Raw genomic sequence first — 20492 nt, forward strand, 5'->3', positions numbered from 1 at the left:
TATTCCAGGCTAAGGTAGATAGATTTCTAGACCACGGGCAAAGGTTATGAGGACCAGGCAGGAATGTGGAGCATAGACCAACAATTAGACTAGCTCTGATCTTACTGAATGGCAGAACAGTATCCTGCATTTCACCAGAGTCCCATATCCCCGGATACCTGATTAGACAATGCAAAGTTAGGGTACTCACATGACATCCTGATGAATTCCAATTGCTGTTAACTTCATCCCAGTACACACACTGGGATACAAAGGAAGTGAAGGCCACAGTCATGTTCGTCAGTTGTGAAGAGTTCAGATCTGGGACAGGCCTCACAGCTAAATAGTAAATTCCTACTCCATACATTAACTCAGCAAGAGGAATAAGCCAGGTATATCTTGCAGCTTATTGGGAAAGATGGAAGATAATAGAAATGCTTTAAAGGATAGCACATTTACTAATACAAACACTGTAATCAAATTTGAAGAACAATCTTGTTGAATAAATCTGTTTGAGTTTTTCCTTTTAAATACAGAAAGTTGCAAGTTGTAGCGTATGGACATGCTTTCCTTCCGTGTGTTCATACCATGGTCCTGAGCAGATGAGAGAGTCAAGTGCCTGCTTTACAGTTATGTAATCATATCACAGACTCAGTCTGTACAGGAGATGAAAGATTCAATGTGCAAGTGTACTATATTGTACCCTAAAACCTTTGTGAACAATTACAGACATAGCTGTAAATGAAAACAACAAAGTAGTAAACTGAACTTTTAAAGTTAATCTATGATCCTGTTCTTCCGTACTTGTACATCAGTACTTCCCAACAGAAATATGGTGGAACAGCTAAAAAATTGAGCTGTGCACTACTAAACCCAGGCCAGCTGGGACTAAATTGGTTCAATTTTAATTGCATAGTTTATTAAGCTACACCGACTCTTCAGTGCACTGCTAGTGAGACCAAGATGTCAATTTACAGTCTTTGGAGAAGCTGAGAAGCTGCTTTAAAACCATCAGCACCACCATAAGGAAAAGCGACAACTGAAAAAAGACCCTGAATAAAGTGTCCATACCAAGGCCACTGCTTCAAGGTACTGGAGCTCTGAAAGTTAAATTTCTACAGACTGTGACTGAAGTTACAATTTCAAGTATCATTCATTTTGATGAGACTAACCAAAACTTCAAATAACAATGACTTGTTTTCATAATATCCAAACTAGCAAATACTTTGAAGAACATGTTTACTTTATTTGGACAATCTATGCTGAATTTAGAATACTAATGTAACTGATCTCCTGAATTTTAATCTTCAGTTACAAAACGTTTGAATAGTTTTGACATGACTGTCTATTTCATTTCAGAAGGACTGCATTGACATAGGTTAAGGTGTTATGTACAAGATTTGCCTATCTGGATATGGAATCATTTGAGAATGAGATGGCAAGGATGTGGACATTTACAAACAAGCAGTGAATGAGGAAATAGCCCAAATGCATTTGTGACCTGATTATGACAAGTATCATGAATTATTTCCCTAAAAGATGCCATCTTTTCTTTCCAGCGACCAGAGAGTGGAGAGTGCCGGAAATTAACGAGGAGCGATTATTTTTTCTTTCTAGCATTCGGGATAGCGGCGAGTGACTGCGCAGGCGCGTGACATCACTCGGCAGCGCGCAGGCGATTTAAAAGTCAGAGGGTTACCTTCAGTTTTTCTTTCCAGCGACCAGAGAGCGGAGAGTGCCGGAAATTAACAAGGAGCGATTTTTTTTTTCTTTCTAGCGTTCGGGATAGCGGCGAGTGACTGCGCAGGCGCGTGACGTCACTCGGCAGCGTGCGGGCGATTTAAATAGCAAACCAATATATCTAGCGGGCAGCTGAGTGAGAGGGAGCAGAGTGGGTTAGGCTTTGGCTCAACGGGCTTCGGCGAGAGCGGGAAAGAGGCGAGACTAATAGAGAGGGGGTAAGTTATTAGTTTATTTGTTGAACTCAGTGGTATTCAGCAAGATGCATCTGGGGTTGGTCTTATGTTTGGAGTGTCAGATGTGGGGACCCTGGGAGACTACCAGACTCCCCGATAATGACATCTGCGCAAAGTGCACCGAGATGCGGCTCCTCAAGGAACGGATTGAGAGTCTGGAGCTGCAGCTCGATGACCTTCGGTTGGTTAGGGAGAGCGAGCAGGAAATAGATAGGAGTTATAAAGAGTATGTAGACAGCACCTCTGTGGCGGTCCCCCTCAAAAACTGATATCTCATTTTAGATTCGGTTGGAGAGGATGACCCGATAGAGGAAGATCTCAGCAACCAGGACCTTGGCACCGTGCCTGGTACTGTGGTCCAGCGGAGGAAGCGAAATGCAGTGGTTATTGGGGATTCTATAGTAAGGGGTATGGATAGCAGATTCTGCGATAGCGACAATGAGTCTCGGATGGTGTGTTGCCTCCCTGGTGCCAGGGTACGGGATATCACGGACCGGGTCCAGAATATTCTGAGGGGAGAGGGTGAGCAGCCAGAAGTCTTGGTACATGTAGGTACCAATGACGTAGGTAGAAAAAGAGAAGAGGTCCTGAAGGAGGAATACAAGGCATTGGGGAGAAGGTTGAGAAGTAGGACCTCAAGGGTAGTAATCTCAGGATTACTACCTGTGCCACGTGTCAATGATAGGAAGAATAGAAAGCTCTGGCAGATGAATGCGTGGCTGAGTGACTGGTGCAGGGGGCAGGGCTTCAGATTTTTGGATAATTGGGACCTTTTTTGGGGGAGGCATGACCTATTCGCTAAGGATGGGTTGCACCTAAACTCCAGAGGTTCCAATATCTTGGCGGGAATGTTTGATTTAGTTGTAGGGGAGGGTTTAAACTGATCTGGCAGGGGGACGGAAACCAGGATGTTAGGTTACAAGATGCTAAGGTAAAGGAAGGAGTTTATAGAAACAAGTCCAATGAGGATGGCAAGAAGGCCAGGCAGGTGAGAAGTCAGGATAATTTGCTGAATAATAGAAGTACAACAAGTCAGGATGTTAGGATACAGAATGTTAGGATAGGGGATGAGGTATATAGGAACATGTCTAAGGTAGTATGTAGTGAAGATGGTAAGAAGGATAGACAGGTGGAAAGCCAGGATAATCTGCTGAACAATAGAAGTACAACAAAATTAATAGCAGATACCGGACTAAGCGTACTGTATTTAAATGCACGTAGCATTAGGAATAAGGTAGATGACCTAGTGGCACAACTACAGGTTAATAAATACGACATTGTGGCAATCACCGAGTCATGGCTTTACGACGGATGTGATTGGGAACTGAATGTCCAGGGGTACACAGTGTATAGGAAGGATAGGCGGGTAGGCAGAGGGGGAGGTGTGGCCATGATGGTTAGTAGTGATATAAAATCGATAGAAAGGAAGGATATTGGGTCAGAGGAGGTGGAATCATTGTGGGTGGAGCTAAGGAATAGCAAGGGTAAAAGGACAATGGTAGCAGTCATATATAGGCCCCCTAATAGCAGTCAGCAAGTGGACGATAAGTTGCAGTTTGAGATAGAAAAAGCATGCCAGAGTGACAATGTGAAGATAATTATGGGGGATTTTAACATGAAGGTGGACTGGGAAATCCAGAATGGCGGTAGTACTCAGGAGAGGGAGCTTGTGGAATGTCTAAGGGACGTTTTTCTAGAGCAACTTGTTGAAGAGCCCACCAGGGGATCGGCTGTTTTGGATTGGGTGCTGTGTAATGAACCGGAGGTGATTAGGGAACTAAAGGTAAAGGAACCACTGGGAACCAGTGATCACAATATGATTGAGTTCAGTTTCAAGTTTGAGAAGGAGAAACTGGTAACTGGTGTATCGATATTTCAGTGGAACAAAGGAAATTACGATGGTATGAGAGAGGAGTTGGCCCTAATTGATTGGAAGAGTAAGCTGGCTGGAGGGACGGCAGAGGAGAAATGGAAGGAATTTCTACAGGAAATAAGGAAATTGCAGGATAGATATATTCCAAGAAAAAAGGTTTTTAATGGAAAAAAGGTACAAATGTGGATAACGAGAGAGGTGAAGGCTAAAATAAAAGCAAAAGGAAAATAAAAGGAAAAGGAAAAAGGAAAATAAAAGAAGCAAAAATTAGTGGGAAAACAGAAGACTGGGAAGCTTTTAAAAACCTGCAGAGAGAAACTAAGAAGGTCATTAGGAAAGAAAAGATGAATTATGAAAGGAAGTTGGCGGATAACATTCGAAAGGATACTAAGAGTTTTTTTAAATACATAAGGTGTAAAAGAGAGACATGGGTTGATATAGGACCAATTGATAACGGTGCAGGAGCTATTATAATGGACGATAGAGAGATGGCAGAGGAATTGAATGAATATCTTGCATCGGTCTTCACCGTGGAGGACATCAGCAATGTCCCGGTTAGTCAGGAGTCTCACGAAATGGAATTGAGTTCAGTTAAGATTACTAGGGAGAAGGTGCTAGGAAAACTAAATGGACTAAAGACTGATAAGTCTCCCGGACCGGATGAGGTGCATCCCCGGGTTCTGAAGGAGATGGCTTTAGAGATAGCGGAGGCATTGGCGATTATTTTCCAGAAATCGATAGATTCAGGCGTGGTTCCGGAGGACTGGAGGGTCGCAAATGTAGTTCTGTTGTATAAGAAAGGTGGGAGGCAGCATAAAGGAAATTACAGACCTATTAGTCTGACGTCAGTGGTGGGAAAGTTATTGGAATCTATCCTCAAAGACGGGGTTACGGAATACCTAGAGGCGCAGGGCAGGATAGGTCCTAGCCAACATGGTTTTGTGAAGGGAAGATCCTGCCTGACCAACCTATTGGAGTTTTTTGAAGAAATCACAGGCAAGGTGAATAAGGGAGAGGCGGTAGATGTTGTGTATTTAGACTTTCAAAAGGCCTTTGATAAGGTGCCTCACAAGAGACTGATTAATAAGATGAGAGGTCATGGAATTACGGGTAGGATAACAGAATGGGTGGAGCATTGGCTGGTTGACAGGAAGCAGAGTGGAAATAAAAGGATCTCGTTCTGTTTGGTTACCGGTTACTAGTGGTGTGCCGCAGGGGTCAGTGTTCGGACCGCTCCTTTTTACCTTGCACATTAACGATTTGGATGATGGAATAAATGGTTTCGTGGCTAAGTTTGCGGATGACACCAAGATAGGGGGAGGAGTAGGGAGTATTGAAGAGATAGGAAGGTTGCAGAGGGACCTAGCCAGTTTAGGAGAATCGGCAAGGAAATGGCAGATGAGATTCAATGTAGAGAAATGTGCAGTTGTACACTTTGGAAGCAGAAATAAGCGGGCAGATTATTATCTAGGAGGAGAGAAAATCCAAAGCACGGAAGTACAAAGGGACTTGGGGGTACTCGTGCAGGATACCTTAAAGGTTAACCACCAGGTCGGATCGGTGGTAAAGAAAGCGAATGCTATGTTGGCATTCATTTCGAGAGGTATAGTGTATAAAAGTAAGGAAGTGTTGATGAGGCTCTACGGGGCACTAGTGAGGCCTCATTTGGAATATTGTGCGCCGTTTTGGGCCCCACATCTTAGGAAGGATGTGTTGACGTTGGAGAGGGTTCAGAGGAGATTTACGAGGATGATTCCAGGAATGAAAGGGCTTAAGTATGAGGAGCGTTTGTCGGCTCTTGGACTGTACTCGCTGGAGTACAGAAGAATGAGAGGGGACCTCATAGCGACATTTAAAATATTGATAGGAAAGGACAGAGTAAATGTGGCTAGGCTGTTTCCCTTGGTGGGTGAGTCCAGGACCAGAGGGCACAATCTTAGAATTAGAGGGTACAGTTTCAAAACAGAGATGAGGAAAAATTTCTTTAGCCAGAGGGTGGTGAATTTGTGGAACTCCTTGCCACGTACAGCAGTGGAAGCCAGATCAGTGGGGGCGTTCAAGGAGGAGATAGATAGATATCTAAATAGTCAGGATATCAAGGGATATGGGGATAAGGCCAGTAATTGGGATTAGAATAGTTTTTTTCTTCTTCTTCTTCCCCCATTCCCCATTTCTCATTTCTATTTCCCTTTCCTTGGAGCAGACTCGATGGGCCGAATGGCCTGCTTCTGCTCCCTTGTCTTGTGATCTTGTGATCTGAAGTGATTGGGTAGGCAAGAACAATTTCTGGAAATGTTACTTTAAATCATTTAAATGACTTATCCAACAATTTTATTGTTGAAATTTTCTAGGGACACTTGTGCTTGCCGAGAAAAGACAAATCACAACAGTTGTTAGAACAAGCTCAAACATTTTGTGAAAAGTCCAGTGGAAATATCAAGAACAAGGCCCTAAACATATGTGTCTTGTTCAAAGCGCATGCAGCGAGGTGAGGGTATCACCACACTGCAGGTAGGATACTAAGATCTTGCAGAGGGCGTAGGTGAGGTTTACTAGAATGACACCAGGGACACAGTTTGTGGTTATACGAGGAACTGGGGCATCTGCAGCCTCTCGTGCCTAAGAGGAACTGGGATTGTTTTCCTGGAGAACAGTTGGTCATAAGAGAGGTCTACAGAATTATAAAGGGGTTCACAGAGTAAATAAGGAAAACATTCCACAGTAGCAATAAAAGCTGGTCATTAGAGAAGACAAATTTCAGGCCATTGGTAAATAACCAGAGTGACACAGGTGAAAAAACATGTTCACACAGGGAACTGTAAAAGACAACCAACCAGACTGTTGCTGAAAGAACATTTTCTTTGAAAGGAAAATAAATGTAATAGAGAATATTCAACATTGCACAAAGAGAGAGCAAGGAGAATGGGACCAAAGAGTTGGTTCAGCTATGGATGGAATTGACAAGTCTGCTTCTGTGCTGGAAATGATTTAATGAAAATATCTCCAAAATTGAAGCTGCAAGGAGTGATGAAGGTGTTCATCCACGTTCATTCTCATAGTGTTTCTCTCTTGCAGGGGCTCGCCTTGCTCTTACCTCCAGTGTACATTGTATTAGGTAGCTGTGTGGAAACTAGAAAGCTGGTCTCATTAGGTTCATTTTCATAGTCCAAGTAAAGGAGGAGTGGGACACTTTGCTCAGTCTCCAAATAAAACCCAAGAGTGCCACTGTCTGAAGTAACATTCACTTCCATGGTGGTTAGGTTGTTTCCCAGCTTGAATTCAGTCCAATTCTCCTGAGTCCCATCAGATCGAGGGAGTATGATCTGTGACGTAAACAAGCTATGTTACAATTGAAATGATGTTTAAGCTGTCAAAGGATTATTTTAATAGTTATATCAGCTGATGGGTTAACGCTGACATTAAAGTAGCGGAGGATTTAACTGTGATTCCCAATTCCCCAACTAGCAACACACTCAGACTTTACCTTCTTTCTGTCACTCACCATGACATCATCGTCATGGACAATTCAAAAAATACCAGCCTTATCCCCTCTAACACAAGATTCACAGCAGCTTCATATTCCACGGAGCCACTGTCAGTTCTGTGGATATTACATCAGCAGCACCAGTAATTTGTGGCTGGACCGACTGCAGGACTGCTATCTCACCCTGCAAGCCCTTTGAACACTAACTCACAGCCTCGACAGCAGCAGCTTGAATTTGCACGTCTTCCACAACAACAGTCTCAGCTTGCACTGTACCACCGAGGTGGTGGGTGGCTGTTCTTTGTGCTAAAGTTGGCACTAGCCATGAGACACTGCACCTTAGTTGGGTACCAAAGCTCTGCCCAAAGTCGTGTACCGAGTTAGCACTGGCTGCATGCAGCATGCCCCACAACTAGCAGGCAGCCCCATGTTGGTGTGTTGCCTGCATTGCAATTAATGGGGTTAATCATGCATCATTGTCCTCCAATTTTCAGGGGCTCCTAAATGCACTTAAGCTGATGAATCATGTTGCATAGCATCAGCGTCTGAAGGTAGAACATAGAAAAGTACAGCACAGGAATAGACCCTTCTGCCCACAATGTTGTGCCAAACTAATTAAACTAGTAATTAAACGCCTAACTAAACTAATTCCTTCTACCTACATGATATCCCTCCATTTCTACACATTCATGTGCCTATCCAAGAGCCTCTTATATGCCTCTATCGTATTTGCATCCACCACCACCCCCAGCAGTGCATTCCAGGCACCCACCACTCTCTGTGTAAAAAAAAACTTGCCCCGCACATCTCCTTTAAACTAACCCGCTCTCACTTTTAATGCAGGCCCTTTGGTATTAGGCATTTCAATCCTGGGATGTGAAGGTCAGATGTAAGAAGTCCCATTTATTCAGCTCATGAAGCGAGTTTCTGGAAATTTGGAATATGGCACTTCCGTGATGTTCTGCTATAGCTAACAGTACAATGGTCTAGAAATTCATTGTGCCTGCAGAGATGTAATAAAATAGGAAAATGTGGCCTGCTGCTTATAAACTGAGTAGCACCTAAGAGCCACGGTGCTAATGAATGGGCTTTACACACTTGACATTGCAGGCGGCTGCTGTTTTGTGAAACGTACAAAGAAAAAGAGCAGGCAAATCCAGGAGAGAGGGCTGGTCTGGGGGTGGGGGTTGGGTTGTCAGACTGAGGTGGGACTGTGGGTCCGGTAATCAAGCCTGCAGATTGTAAATCACAGCTTCAATGTCAGGCGATTGATGTGAAAGGGTGGCCAGGAGATTGGTGGGTGGGGTGAGGGGGAGGCAGAAAATGGTCAGAATAGTGGTGGTTTAGCTCCATTCTTACATCTTGGTTGGGTACTAGAACTCTGCCCAAAGCCATGTACCGAGGAGGAAGGGAGGAGGGGAGGGGTCATGGATGGTCTGTGGGAACACAGGTAAGTGAAGGGGACCTCCATGAGGCAGGTTGACAGCCTCAGGCTGAGATCTGTTCAGGGAGGCCCCCTATAAATCAGACTACTGTAGAACTTGCAGAGCCATTCAACTTAGTGTCAGCACTCTCTTCATCGGTGATGAAGGTAGGGGACGCAGTTTGTGGATTTACCTCAATGTCCTCTGACAGATTCCTGACGGGATGAACTGTGCCATTCGATGACGTCAGTGTCAGACCGCTGACCGCTCCGGACACCTCATTCTTCTTTGTCCATGTGAAGGGGTTGACTGAAAAGCTCACCATCTGGGCAAAAGGAAAACTCTGGTACTTTATGAATTTCATTTACAATTCAAGCTGCTGGGGTAAATGGAGAAGATCTTTGAATCATCTGCAAAAATTCTGGAAAAATAGAGGGAGGGAGTCTTGCCTTAGTCTGGTGACTTGGTACCTTTCACTAAGTCAGAATTTCTATTCTTTCCCCAAAGCCATCGGCTTTTGCTTATTTGTTGCCTCTACTCTCCTCTCTAAGGTCAGCTCTAAGTCTTCATTTGGACACTTGACACTGGTGCAGCTTTCAAAGAGCATTTGTAGACTTGCATCTTTGGTGTCAGTGACCGAGAGATCATTGTCTATAAGTTGCAACGGAAAAATTGTGCTCACTGCCAACAATTTTTGACTCGTGGGAATCTGGACAAACATTAGTTATTAGTTTTTTGCTTTGATCAACAATATTCAGCCATATAAATCACACCAGGAGAGCTAAACCACCCACCTTTGATGTCATGAAACTTGCACAATTGTCAATGCACATAATACTTGGTCCATCGTGGATTGAAATCCAATATACATTTTATTCTGCACATTGACCTTAGAACAAAAGCCTGACAAGGTCTGGAGGCTTGCAATGGCTACTCAAGGTTTCAATTCCAGACTGAGTTGTGCATTTGGGTTTAATCGTCATTTTAATAACCAAAATATAAGCGACATTGGAGTGAACCTTTGTCCTCGGGTAAGAAAGGAGGATGGTTCTGGAAGTCATGGAGCTAAATTCTTTGCCACTTTCTCACTTTAACTCTGCCTAATGGCATCTTCAATGGAACCAACACAAGGGCAATCCAAGCATCCAGATTTTGCAGTTGTAGCCTTATTTTTAATAAGCAATACGGAGCTCCCATATGTTTTGTCCTGATGAATCACACCCATTCACCACTCGTACCAAGTACTGACAAGCCCACTCAGCCAGCTTGGAAAGGCAGCTCCAGGTTCCTCACAAACAAGTTAAAGCACAATTGTCACAAAAGCTGCAAATACTGGAAATCCAAAATGGAAACAGAAAATGCTGGGGGTACACAATAGGTCAAGCAGCATCCATGGGGAGAGAATCGCAGTCAACATTTCAGGTTGTAAGGAAAGAGGCAAATTAGCCAGAAGTCATTTCTGATTCCTTCTTTAGTGTGTGCAGTCGTGTGTAACACAAAATAATGGTTGTAAGAGAAAATGGTGTCAGTTTGGAATGTGATAAAACCTTGAAGATGTGCATGGACACATATCCTTGAGATTAGACACTGGTGAAGAATGTTTTTATCCTTGCAGACCTGCTGTCTCTATTTCTAAGTTATGTGCTTAGGCCAAATGTTGTGAGAGGCAAGAAGGTACAGGTTGGTACTACAAGGGGATGAGAAAGTACTGGGGTAAAAGTTATGTTAGGTTTTAGAAGGGTTTAAAAGGGGCAACTTCTTGGTGCAAATCAGAATCTTCACTTAGGCTGGGTCACGACCGGCGCTAAGAGACAGAGAGAAGGCTGCATGAAAGACTGTCGGACACCTAAGGTTCCCTCTGCCATTACATAGATTGGCTCATTGATTGGTCGATAAGTATTATTTTGCTTCCTTCTGTATTTTATTAAGTATTCTTCTTTCTTTTTGTATTTTAGTGTACATATAATCCTAATAAAGTAGTTTTATATAACTTTTAACTCATGTATAGTGTCTCCTTTGTTGCAAATAGCTCTTGCTGCTGAATCAGGAAAGAACAAGGAATGAATTTTAAAAATATTCTTGTTACATAGGTGAAGAATTCTTCTTCAGAACTGGAAGGTGAGGAAACAAGTCTGGGGAAGGTAGGGGGCAGGGGGAGGGGAGTGGTGTTCTGGAAACAACAAAGGGGAATGTCTGTGATAGGGTGTAGACCAAAGTTGTCAAGGCAACGATTACTTTAAACCACATCAATTAAAGCTGGAAGAAACAAATTGAAACAGAGGTTCAGAGGCAGACACAGACGCACAGAGGATAAAGGGTGGTTACTTGAAATTGTTTGTAGAGTCACAGAGTCAGAGTACTAAAGAATGGAAACATCCAGGCCAACCAAGTTGCCTACCTGAGCTCATCCCACTTGCCTGCAGTTGACCCGAGGGGGGGGGGGGGTGGGGGGAAGCAGGGTTTTGTTGTTGAGTTCCAAGGGCTGACACGTGCCCACACAGAGGAGAAGATGCTGTTCCTTATGTTGAGCATCTCTGGAGCAATGGAGGAGGCCGAACACCAGGAAATGAGAGTGGAAGTGGGACGGAGAAATGAAGAGGCAGGACTGGAAACGGCGTCACTCTTGCTAACTGAACAGAAATTGTCCACAAAGCCACCACCCAATCTGTAATTGGTTGCTCCAATGTAAAAAACTGCCACACCACAAAAACCAAATGCAATACAATAAATTGGAAGAAGTGCAGGTGGATCATGGCTTCACTTGGAAGGACTAGGACCCTGGCTGATGGGAAGGAACAAGGTTAAGGAGTAGGTGTTGTATCTCTGACCACTGCATGGGAAAGTGGCATGAGAAGAATGGAAGAGGGAGTCAGAGAGGATGGTCCCTTTGGAAATTATGCAGGATGACCCGTTAAATGTGGGAGGCTGATGGAATAGAAGGTGAGGACAATGGGAAGCCTGTCCGTGTTCTGGCTGGGTGAGAGTGGAGATGTGGGAAATAGACAATACATAGTTAAGGGTCCTCTCAGCAATGGAAGAGGGGAAGTTGCCATTAAGGAAAAAGGAAGACATTGCAGAAGAAATGGTGTGGAAAGGCTCATCATCAGTACAGTTATATCAGAGGGGGAAATTGAGAGAATAGAATGGAACATGGAACATAGAACACTACAGCACAGTACAGGCCCTTCGGCCCACAATGTCGTGCCAACATCTTATCCTGCTCTAACATCTATCTAACCCTCCTCTCCCACATAACCCTCCATTTCTCTATAATTCATGTGTCTATCTAAGAGTCTCTTAAATGTCCCTAATGTATCTGCCTCCACAACCTCTGCCGGCAGTGCGTTCCATGCACCCACCACTCTGTGTAAAAAAAAAACTTGCCCCTGACATCCCCCTTATACCTTGCTCCAATCAGCTTAAAATTATGTCCCCTCGTGTTAGTCACTAGAAGAAGCAAGATGAGAAGAGATGCAGTGGAGTAGCTATGGGAGTGTGTGGGTTAATACGGATTTTGGTCACTAACCTAACCCCCAAAAAGGAAATGGGGATGTTAAGAAAGGGAGGGGAAGAGTCAGATAAGGACCATGTGAAAGTGTGGACTGGATGGAAATTAGTAGCAATGTTAATGCAATTTTCAGCTTGTTGTGAGAAGGCAAGAACAGGTAAAAGAGTTGAGGGAAGGAGCCTGAATACGTGAAGAACAAACTTGTTTCTTTTAGAAAGAGTCCAGGAAGAGGATACACAAGAAATTCTGCAGACGCTGGAATCTGGAGCAATACACAAGAAGTGCTGGAGGAACTCAGCAGGTCAGGCAGCATCCGTGGAGGGAAGTAAACAGCATCTATGGAGGAAAATAACCTCGTATTCTGCCTTGGGAGTCTCCAACCTGATGGCCTCAACATCGATTTCTCTAACTCCTGGTAACCCCACCCCTTCTTTTTCTCCCCCCCCCCCCCCGCCCACTCCTTTGTCTTCCCTCATTCCTGTGGCTCCCTTCCCCCGCCTTGATGACCTGCCCATCTCCTCTCCTCCCCTCCCCCATCCTTTATTCCATGGTCCACTGCCCTCTCCTACCGGATTCCTTCTTCTTCAGCCCTTTGCCTCTTCTCCCTATCGCCTCTCAGCTTCTTACATCTTCTCCCCCCCCCCCCCACCAACCTTCCCCCTATCACCTGAACTCACCGATCCCCTGCCTGCGTGTGCTCCTCCTCCTCCTCCTCCCACCACCTTCTTATTCTGGCTTCTGTCCTCTTCCTTTCCAGTCCTGATGAAGGGTCTCGACCCAAAACGTCAACTGTTTATTTCCCTCCATGGATGTTGCCTGACCTGCTGAGTTTCTTCAGCATTTATAATATTTTTACCTTTATTAGTCACATGCACATTGAAACACATAGTGAAATGAATCTTTTGCGTAGTGTTCTGGGGGAAGCCCTCAAGTGTCGCCACGCTTCTGGTGCCGACATAGCATGCCCACAACTTCCTAACCTGTACGTCTTTGGAACGTGGGAGGAAACCGGAGCACCCGGAGGAAACCCACATAGGCACGGGGAGAACATACAAACTCCCTACAGACAGTGGCCGAAATATAACCCGGGTCGCTGGCGCTGTAAAGCGTTATGCTAACCGCTACACTACTGTGCCTGTCCATACCAGGATGAGGATATATGGCTTAGTTCCTACTACAGCTAATAAATTAATTATTTCAAAAATCATATTTCACTTTCTGTGCTCCTGTGCATTCATCTGTTATGTTTATTAAGTTCAGTTCAGGAGCAAGTAAGGATTTCATCTGCCTGCACTCGAACTGGCACCCATGTGTTACTTAGTTGGTACAGTTTCACTTAAGGTGTTGAACTCACCCGTACATCCACTGTGTCCATGTCATTGCTCACGCTCAGCGAGGGTAATGCTGGGATGGTGAAGCTTGCCACAGCCGGATCTGAAATGACGATGGAATCTCCTTCCATGCTGTCAGCTGGGAGCCTGAGAATACAAGAAATAACAGCTCCTTTAACTGATAAACATTCTCGCTTGATCAACGCAGAAGGGGAAATTCAAAGTATTTATCAGTAAAACATTAGCAATTTTTAAATAATTCTGTTCTTGTAACCTTGATGTCGCGTTTTAATCCCAAATATCCCAAACCACGTATCGGCAACATCAAGAAGACCTCAGTAATATTACTCCACTCCATCCCTGCCTTAGCTCTTCCTCTCCTGAAGCCTTTGTTAAGTCTGTTGTGAGGTCTCTCTCTCTCTCTCTCTCTCTCTCTCTCTCTCTCTCTCTCTCTCTCTCTCAAGATCATTTAACCACATAAATGCAGATTCTCTCTTCTTTCTATCTGGTGATTATACAGATGTGTAGATTTCTCTGCATTTATTCCTAAATCCTGTTCTGTAACTAATAGACCAAACTTGAGAAATATTCACAACAAAATAAGAAACACAGAAGTTGGTGATGATTTGCATAAACCACAGCCCTGCACCCTGTTGGCACTTACATGCTGTAAGTTCCCAGATACAAATCTGGTGAAATTTATGTAAAAGCATAAGTGTTTCCTTTAAGCTTATTGCATGTGAAGCACCTTTGAAGAAACTTTGTTGATGTTGATGGGTGTAAAATTGGCTGGGTGACAATCTCACATACAATTGTTAAACCAATAGAGGGAGCCAACAGTTAGCAATCTTTTCTGGGTAAAATCAAACCATTTGCAAATTTGGTCCACGCGCTTGCAATTGCAATCCATAGTTTGTGATAGTGTGAGTTTCCCAGCATTAAAAGTGGAGTTAATGACGTCACTATTCATAATACACCTATTTCAGCTCTTACCAACATAAATTGGAACTCAAATATCCAACCTTTAACCATCATGGATCTGTCTTACTCGTACCAGGAGGACAATGTGCCAGTTTGTTGCTTTTCTTGTTCATTAAGGGGAAATTCTGCCAAAATCAGGAACTCAGTGTGCAGCTCCAGAGTTCACTACTTGCTGCTCAGACACCTTCCAAAGTCTACAGAGTGTGCCATGATTTCCTATGAGTAGAGTCCCCAGCATTTAGCTGTTGACGTACTTTTGCAATGGTTGCCTTGGTTAGTGACAGCATTGTCAGCACTCAGTTACTCATTATGCCCACAACTGGGCACTCAGGGTGGGTCTGAACCTCAGGGTGGGAGCCAAAGACATGTCTTTCAGTGGAAAAACTTTTCCCAGAAGGTCTTTAGACATACCACATCTTACCCAGATATCTCAGAGGAACAATGTATTAACAGACCTGGATTGTCTAAATCTGTTGTCACGGAGATGGGACACATTGTAGAAAGAATTTTCCTCAGTCTCATTGACTCTGAACTGCCTCACCACACAACGTTTCTTAGCAACCTCAGCAGATCTCTGCTGTAATAACTTGGTTGTAATAATAGAGGGTGACATCTGTTGTTCATCTACATGCAGCCATCTTTATTTCTCACCTCCCACCTCCCCCTGCTGGTTAAATACAGGCAAACCAGCAATCCAAGGCAGACACACACAACAGATTGCACAACTCAATATATAATCTCCCAGTTTGCTGCTTGCAGCATTTTGTTTTAAAACTACTGATGCTAATCCAATGGATTAGTAGTTCCCTTTTCCTCTCTCCCTCCTCTCAGGCAGTGCATTCTCAACCAACTGGCTACATAACACTTTTTTGTCTCATGTGCTTTTTATATTTGTACCCTCTGATGACCCTTCAGCCACTTTGTTTACTTATACTATCTAAACCCTCAATATTTAAACTCTTCTACTGAGTCATTTTTGATCTAGGTTTTCTGTTACTTCAAACAGCAGCATGCTTGCTTCCCTTTACAACAGTTTCAGATCCTCATTTTGGTTTTAGTATTCAAACAATCTTTCCTACCACCAGTGCTGAGTGAACAGATATGTGGCTTCCCAGGTCTTGTTCCATTTTCTAAATACAAGTTGTCCATCCATGGTCTGGGACTAACCCAATTTCTATTGAATTCTCATAGGGAGAAAGACAAGTCAGTTTTTATTATGGACATCAGCTATTTCCCTCCGTGAAATGTTGTCAGTTTTCTACTCACTGTTTCATCATTGCAAGGAAATTAAGAAAAGTATGCACTGTTTAAATTCAATAAGATAACTTTATTTTGTTCATTTTAACTTTATGTTGTTGATATAATTTGTCAAGTTGCTGGATAATGTTTTTGAAAAAATCATGATTAACTGGTGGTTTTGGACTTCAAGCATAAATAATGAACTCAGCCTTGACCTTGAGCATTTAGCTTCTGGACGTTTGTTCACAGGTAAGGTCTACTTATCAGTATAGCATCTGTCTGCAATCTTCACTTAAATTCGCCACAAGCCATCACCGACCACGTTGTGGTGGGGACATGAACTGGAGCTGCTGAGCCCCATTGATAATCCACATTTATTACCCCATCAACGTGAGGAGCAGAGGCTCATTACAAGATCAGTTCTAAGGAAACTCTTATTTCCTTACAAGTACATAGTATGTCATAGCGTTGCTTTTTTTTACTAAGTCATAGCACAGAAACAGGCCCTTCGGCCCCCCATGTCTATGCCGCCTCATCCCATTTAACCGCATGTTTTCTGCGTCACCCTGCTATGCCCGCACCCTCTTCACATTGTCCGGATCACTTTCAATCGCCCCCCGCTCTCCCTGCCCCACCCTGCGCCCCATTACACTTGGCTGGTTGCCCCTTGGCTCCGTCCCTCCCTGCGCCTAGTTCACCCTACACGGTCCGCTGGGCCATCACCCTTTCGGGTCCGCTTGAACTCCACCCGACCGTCTTCCTACCAGGTCCGCTTCAACCCAGGCCTGACTTCTCCCTTTTAGGTCCGCTTTGAGCTCCACCCCGCCGCCCGCTCCCTCTGTGCTCCACGTGGTTCGCCCTCGCCCCGCTCTGCTTTCTCAGCCTGGCTCATGCTTCCCCCGCCCCGGTGCACAGGCTGGTCGCCCTGCATCTCTTCACGTTGCCTGGTCTACTTCCAATCGACCCCCCGCTCTCCCTGCCTCACCCTGCGCCACCTTCCACTTGTTCATTTGCCCCTTCGCTCCGTCCATCCCTGCTTCTGGTTCACCCTACACGATCTGCTGGGACATCACCCGCTCAGGTCCGATTGAGCTCTCCCTCCCTCTCGTGATGCAGCATTTTGACCCGAAAGATCGACAATTTCTTTCGTCCCACAGATGCTGCCCGACCCCGCTCGGTTCCTCCACCGGATTGTTGCTCCGGATTTCAGTGTCTACAGTCCCTGCTGCCTTTCACGTCCGCTTGAGCTGCTGTATTCCTTTCAGGTCCGCTTCAATTCCACCCTGTATGTATAATGATTTCAGCAGCAGATGTGTGCTTGTCACTTGTAACACCTGTCAGTCAAAACTCCGAGCACCAGCAATGAACAACAGTGAGTACCAGCATGCTTGCATAAACTGGGCACTCTTAAAGCTGACGTCTGATAAAATTGGCATGCCTTTGTAGTAAGTTACATTAGATTTAAAGTCATTTCACAGTGGGGATTTTTTTAGTTCCTATCTACTCATAGAAAAGGAAATAACTCTCCGTGTAGAGGAGACATTAGTTATTTTAAAAAGAAATCACCTTCAGGAAAGAATGACTTCAGGAAAGGGGGCAGTGTACGCGCACCTGTCTACATCAGTGGCGCTGAGGTCAAGAGGGTTGACAGCTTCAAGTTCCTGGGAGTGAACATCACCAACAGCCTGTCCTGGTCAAATCACGTAGATGCCACGGCCAAGAAAGCTCACCAGCGCCTCCACTTCCTCAGGAGGATAAAGAAATTTGGTTTGTCCCCGTTGACTCTCACCAACTTTTACAGATGCACCATAGAAAGTATCCTATCTAGATGTATCATGGCTTGGTACGGCAACTGCTCTGCCCAGGACTGCAAGAAACTGCAGAGAGTCGCGGAGACAGCCCAGCGCATCACGGACACCAGCCTCCCCTCCTTGGACTCTGTCTTTACCTCTCATTGTCTTGGTGAAGCAGCCAGCATAATCAAAGACCCCACCCACCTGGGACATTCTCTCTTCTCTCCTATTCCATCAGGTAGAAGATACAGGAGCCTGAGGGCACATACCACCAGACTTAAGGACAGCTTCTACCCCACTGTGATAAGACTTTTGAACAGTTCCCTTATCCGATGAGATGGACTCTGACCTCACGATCTACCTTGTTGTGACCTTGCACCTTATTGCACTGCACTTTGTCTGTAGCTGTGACACTTTACTCTGTACTGTTATTGTTTTTTATCTGTACTACATCAATGCACTCTGTACTAACTCAATGTAACTGCAGTGTAATGAATTGACCTGTACGATTGGTTTGCAAGACACGCTTTTCACTGTACCTCGGTACAAGTGACAATAATAAACCAATGCCAATACCAAAATCATCCTTGGAATCTGGGCCTCTAGAATATTGACCCAGTGTGATGTAACCACCCCAACAGTCTGGATTGATGCAGCCGTGACCACGCTCAGAGGCTCAAGGCAAAGTAGTCAGCCTGACCAACGTAAGGGCTTAATAATTTGGCAAGCTCCTGAAAAACAGGTGCCACACAGTCAAATGAGAAAGGCCCCATAAATAGGCAGAGTTGAAGGACTGAGATTTAACTGACTTGGAAAAACCGGTGTCTGGGCTGGATATAGACCACAAGATATTGAAACAGAATTCCACTCAGCCCTTTGAATCTGCTCCACCATTCAATCTTGGCTGATATTTTTTAACCCCATTCTCCTGCCTTCTCCCTGTAACCATTAACCCACTTACTAATCAAGGACCTATCAATATCTGCCTTAAATACACCCAGTGACCTGGCCTCCACAGCCCTCTGTGGCAACGAACTCCACAGATTCACCACCCCCTGGCTGAAGAAATTCCTCCTTATCTCAGTTTTAAAGGGACATCCCTTTATTCCAAAGCTGTGCCCTCGGATCCGAGACTCTCCGACTAATGGAAACATCCTCCCCACGTCCACTCTATCCAGGCCTTTCAGTATCCAGTAGGTTTCAATGAGATCCCCCTCATCCTTCTGAACTCCATCGACTACAGGCCCAGAGACATCAAACGTTCCAGAGTGCATGATGCACAGCATTAACTTTCTTAACTTGCTGGGCTCATTAACCATAAAATAGGTGGTATAAATTTTCTTTACCTTTGTAGGTACATTCTAACTGAGGGCATTGTCATTAGAATAGGCTCTTCATCTGCTATTGCTCCATTTAACGCCACAATCTGCAAATGGTCGATGGTGTCCAATAACTTCTCCGATACCACTCTTTGCTGAAATGTGAAAATAGATTTGACAACATGGCACAGCATGGGTGCTATCATTTAATGGTGAGTTATGATTCTAGCTACGAACAGTGTGACCTCTTTGGTCCTCAGTAGAACTATACTTACCGTATCTGAGGCCATGCTGTCTTGTTCATCGTTTTCTGCTGAAGCTTCCAGAATGTTGTTTACCACATTAAATAAGGTTTTTGTTGCAAGCATCCTTTTCTCAGGGTCCTCGTCACCCACAGTCAGCAATGATTTACCCACATTCAGCAGGGTTGCACTGGCCTCCAACTTGAGAGAAACAAAACAAATATAGTTCCCGCTCAACATAACTGAATGGACCACATGTTTAAGCATATTTCCCCATCTTTATCTTACTTTCTCAGATGCATTTTCAACCAAATGCATTATTTTGATAGTGAGAAATTCCCTATCTCTACCATTCTTCTATTGTATTTCATTCCTTTACAAGAATTTAACAGCAGAGCACAACAGACCAAGAATGATTCTGATCACTGTAATAAAAGGTTGGAAGAGATTAGAAATGTTAGAGTGCGGGGTACCTGTGATGTAGATGTTAGTTCATCAGACCAGTGGGTTAGCTGCTTTAGAACTTCAGAAACTTCAAGAACTCTGTGCAGCGATGAGACTTCCACAACAGACAGGTTGGAAAGCATCGTTTCCCTCAACTTCGAGATGTTTTTGGTGGCAGAAAACAGAATTAGACACAATTGCATTATTCTTCAGTGACTTCTTCTTTGTCCGATGAATATATATTTATCTAAATCACTCTGAACTGAGGTTTGATCTGTTTGGATGGATTGAAGCTAAACATCAGATTTCAGCCTCTAAAAAAGTACTTCCAGGTTGCAAAGTCTTTCCTTTTGTTAGGTTATTTTAGGTGATTATTTTACTGGGGTAAAAATCAAAATTTTTTTGATGACCTCTAGCTAGATTAGATAGTGCCCTTCACATCCCCTGAGGGATGTCTCAAAGTACTTTATAGCCAATGAATTACTTCTGAAGTGTAGACGCTAATGTAATGCGGGAAATGAGGCAGCCAATTAACACATTGCAAGATTCCTCAAACATCAACATGATAATGATGAAGTTATCTGTTTGTGTTAAGTGAGGAACAAAATATTGGTCAGGACACTGGGGATAACTACTTTCCTCTTCTTCAAAATAGAATCCTTAATGTTCACCTGAAAGCTGAAGAGGTCTTGGTTCAAAATCTTATCTGAAAGACAGCACCTCAACAGTGTAACATTCCCTTAAGTCATGCACTAAGCATCAACCTAGCCTTTTGTGCTAATGTCATTGGAGTGGGTCTTGATCCTGGAATAGAACATAGAACAATTACAGCACAATTCAGGCCCTTCGGCCCACAAAGTTGTGCTGAACATGTCCCTACCCTAGAAGTTACTAGGCTT

At 44.1% G+C, this 20492-nt stretch overlaps 1 protein-coding gene across 1 annotated transcript in view; it reads right to left on the bottom strand.

The window, feature by feature from the left end:
* LOC127577464 (polycystic kidney disease protein 1-like 2) overlaps nucleotides 1-20492 on the bottom strand; it is a 103268-nt gene that overhangs the window by 49149 nt on the left and 33627 nt on the right. The window contains exons 14-20 of the mRNA XM_052028689.1: nucleotides 19623-19748; nucleotides 19183-19350; nucleotides 18935-19062; nucleotides 13599-13722; nucleotides 8930-9061; nucleotides 6923-7151; nucleotides 191-384 (exon numbers count right to left, since the gene is read on the bottom strand). Of these exons, the coding sequence (XP_051884649.1) occupies nucleotides 191-384; nucleotides 6923-7151; nucleotides 8930-9061; nucleotides 13599-13722; nucleotides 18935-19062; nucleotides 19183-19350; nucleotides 19623-19748 (1101 nt within the window). The remainder of the gene's footprint in view (nucleotides 1-190; nucleotides 385-6922; nucleotides 7152-8929; nucleotides 9062-13598; nucleotides 13723-18934; nucleotides 19063-19182; nucleotides 19351-19622; nucleotides 19749-20492) is intronic.

Source organism: Pristis pectinata, chromosome 13 (genome assembly GCF_009764475.1).
Source record: "Pristis pectinata isolate sPriPec2 chromosome 13, sPriPec2.1.pri, whole genome shotgun sequence".
Taxonomy (NCBI): Eukaryota; Metazoa; Chordata; class Chondrichthyes; order Rhinopristiformes; family Pristidae; genus Pristis; species Pristis pectinata.